The sequence below is a fragment of the Buceros rhinoceros genome, unplaced genomic scaffold (genome assembly GCF_000710305.1).
Source record: "Buceros rhinoceros silvestris isolate BGI_N320 unplaced genomic scaffold, ASM71030v1 scaffold38455, whole genome shotgun sequence".
Classification (NCBI taxonomy): Eukaryota; Metazoa; Chordata; class Aves; order Bucerotiformes; family Bucerotidae; genus Buceros; species Buceros rhinoceros.
The window spans coordinates 7,866-11,060 of record NW_010411801.1 but is presented as its reverse complement, the minus strand read 5'-3'; the positions used below and the strand labels follow the sequence as shown (position 1 = coordinate 11,060).

The 3,195-nt window shown below is 40.7% G+C and overlaps 1 protein-coding gene across 1 annotated transcript in view; it reads left to right on the top strand.

Annotated features, from left to right (window-relative positions):
• The window catches only part of LSM6 (LSM6 homolog, U6 small nuclear RNA associated (S. cerevisiae)), a 5,704-nt gene that overhangs the window by 1,372 nt on the left and 1,137 nt on the right, over positions 1-3,195 (top strand). Inside the window, exon 2 of the mRNA XM_010136139.1 lies at positions 2,270-2,383. Within this exon, the coding sequence (XP_010134441.1) occupies positions 2,270-2,383 (114 nt within the window). The remainder of the gene's footprint in view (positions 1-2,269; positions 2,384-3,195) is intronic.

The window sequence follows — 3,195 nt, the reverse complement described above, 5'->3', positions numbered from 1 at the left end:
CAGCAGGAGAATGTATGGACAGCTCACTGAGGTCAATTAACACAAGTAATCATCTACCTGAAGATACATATACGGCAGGACTGAAACAGATTTGGGTTCTGGATGCACTCCCTGTTTTCTCTGAGAATATTGGTACCTCCCTGCTCAGTAAGGTCCATTTGTAACTGCTGTGGATAAACTACTCAGCCTTCCCCTCCACAAAGCTAGTTTAACATGCCTGCAGTCAGACCTTCCAGGAACTGAACCATCATTCTTTTGAACTGGATTAGTTACTGGATTTTTTCCCCCCTCCTGTCCTTATTTCCCCCTGCTCTCCTTCATTCCCACTTGATGTGATGTTGCGGTTAAAAACTTGTACACTGTGTTCATTGAAAAATATGCACTCAGGTTTATTTTCTGCAGAAATTCGACCAACATTTGTATCAGCCCAACATTAAAAAAGCCAGCAACTCAGGCTTTTCTTGCAGGTCTGTCTAGATTCTCCCTCTAGGCTGTGTTGCTAGTTTTACATCTGTACCTTTACCCTCCAAGCCACCATACACCAAATGTGGCCTAATACAAGTGTTGAATACAAGGGAAGAAGCTTTGGTAAAGTAAAATGTGCAATTTCTGTGGGTAGAGCTGAGTATGTACATTAAGACATCTCTACATATGGATAGATAAAGCACTAGCCAAGACGGGCAGTGACAATATTTAATGCCATCAGTGGCCTGAGAGAAACACGAAGAGAAGGAGGAAGAGCATGAAACAACCACAAATGCTCTCCAGGAACAAGAGTTTGTAAAAACTGCATTTATGTCCTGCTGAGCGGCAGCTTAAGAAAATCTACACAGTCCAGTTTTAATTTTGGACAGACATTTTTTTGTTTTCTGTTGTTAGGTGGGGCACTTGGGATTACTGACACGAAAAACAGTTCTGACTTTGGCTTGGTTTGGGTGTTTTGGTGCATCTAGTAACACTTTGCGAGCAGTCAGTTTTTCCTTTGTGTGTGGAAACAGAGGAAAGAAAAACATAAAGGAAAATAATAATCCTCAAACCACTGCAAGTTAGGAGGAGAACCTGAATTCCTAATTATTCAGTGGAAGATGTTACCGTAACACTTCTGAAAAATGACCACGTGTCCTAGAGCTCAGACTGGAGATTTTTCCCCCTCCCCAGGTACAGCCAGTGCACTCTATTTCAAGTTTTAATGCCAGGTAAATAAATCAGATATTTTTCAGAGATAAAAATTATTACAGAAGTTTTGTCTGTGTGTGCAAGGATAAAGTGAGGAAAACATGGAGGTAATTAATACAACGTTTTACAAGTTGTTTTGTGTGCACAGTTAACAAATCGGATTGCATTCTCTGAACAATTCTTCGCATCTGTTACTCCTCACATTCAGTTCCTTTCATGAACAGTCTGTGGATCAGGCAAGTTAAATTGGTAGATGGCCAGGGTTCTGATTTTAAGGGTAGGTGCAGATGCCGAGGAGCGTCTCTGGAATGAAGAAATGCCATCCTGCTGCCAGCACATCGGAGGTGCTGTTGTGAACAAGGTACAGCATTCAGCAGGGGCTGTGAAAATCAGTGCTACTGAAATGCATATTTTCCTGACCAAAGGGACATCTTATACTACAAATGGCAGAGATTCTTTTTCGTGACTTGCATTAATTAAACAGTAATTTTATTCTTGTGGGAAGATTCCAACATCATTTGAAAACACTTTGCCTGTTGAAAGTTATGTAGAATTTTACTGACATCAGAACAGATCTGCAGCCAATGTTCTTCTAGATCTGTAAGCATGAAGATAAATATGGAACAGTGTGTATGGTGTCCTGTATTAAAAGGGTTGTTTTTCAGCTATATCCTTGACAAGTTTTGGTGAAACCTCTATTTACATTGCCTTGTCCTTAGGTTATCCAGTTACAATTAATGTTGCAGGTTCTTTTCAGGTCTGTGGCTTAAAACACAAATGAGAAGGGACAACTTAAACTTTCAAAGTAGAAATTGTCTCAGTATTTTGAAGGACATGCCTTAACAACTTCTTTCTCCCCAGCCCCCCGCTCCCCCCTTACATCAGCTGATAAAGAGTTGCTACTGGAGTGCCTGAGGTTCTTCCCTCCCAGCTTAATTCTTGGAAGAATACTCAGATCTGTCTATCTCGTCTGGCCAATCTTAGGCTTTTAGCTTGTTACAAAGATTTTTTGGTACTATGCAGACACAGTGCATTTTTGTTTATTTTAAAATAAGTTTAAACCAACTCACTTCTAAACTGTCACTGTCTTCAGGTGTCCTGGCTTGCCTGGATGGGTATATGAATATAGCTCTGGAACAGACGGAAGAGTATGTAAATGGACAATTAAAGAACAAGTACGGGGACGCATTTATCCGAGGAAATAATGGTAACAGCTCCTCCCCACCTTAATGATCTTGCTCTTTAGAAGATGGTGTTTGGGTATTTACTTCTGAATTAGAGGAATAGCTGTAAGCGTAAGCAAGCTGCCTGCAGGAATATTAGTTTTAGGTTTCTGGGAAACCTTAGCATACTTACTCCTTCCAGTTTTACTTTTCAGTGTCTGTGCTTCTCTGTGTTCCTGTCGCCTTTTGAAGTTCATTTAGAGAAGCATGCTCTTTTCTAGCTTTCCTTTGCGCTTACCCCCTCTCATTTGACTGGTTTACTCTCCTGCACTTACTGCCTGCTTAGATGGCCTCTGCTCCACAGAAGTTTCTGTGTGTTGTTTGACAAACGACTGCAGTACAGATATTGATGACGGTGTAAAATTTTCTTGTGATGCAGTTGTCCTGACCCAAATGAATGCTATTCATTAGTACCAGAGGGTATTTTCATCTTTCTGAGTAAAGATTTTTAGCATCAGTCTAGGAAATCACTTGTACTTTACTATTGAGCCCTTGAATATCCCAGTGTAGTAGGTGGATTTTCGTGCGCTTCAAGGACAATCCCAGGCTTCTGAAATGACTCTGTGGTATCAGTTAGAGTGTAAGAGCAGAACATGCCAAGGACAATATCTTGAAATAGAAAAGGTTCACAAGTCAGATATGAAGAGACTTATAGAGAAGGTAGATGAAACAGTGTTTGACCAAGTTAGTTAAGAAGACGGAAGACAGGAAGGAGGGACGGAATAAACAGAGACAAGAGCTGTATCCTGTGTTACAAAAAGAGTTAAAGAGAATGTGGCATCAGTGTGAAAGAGTG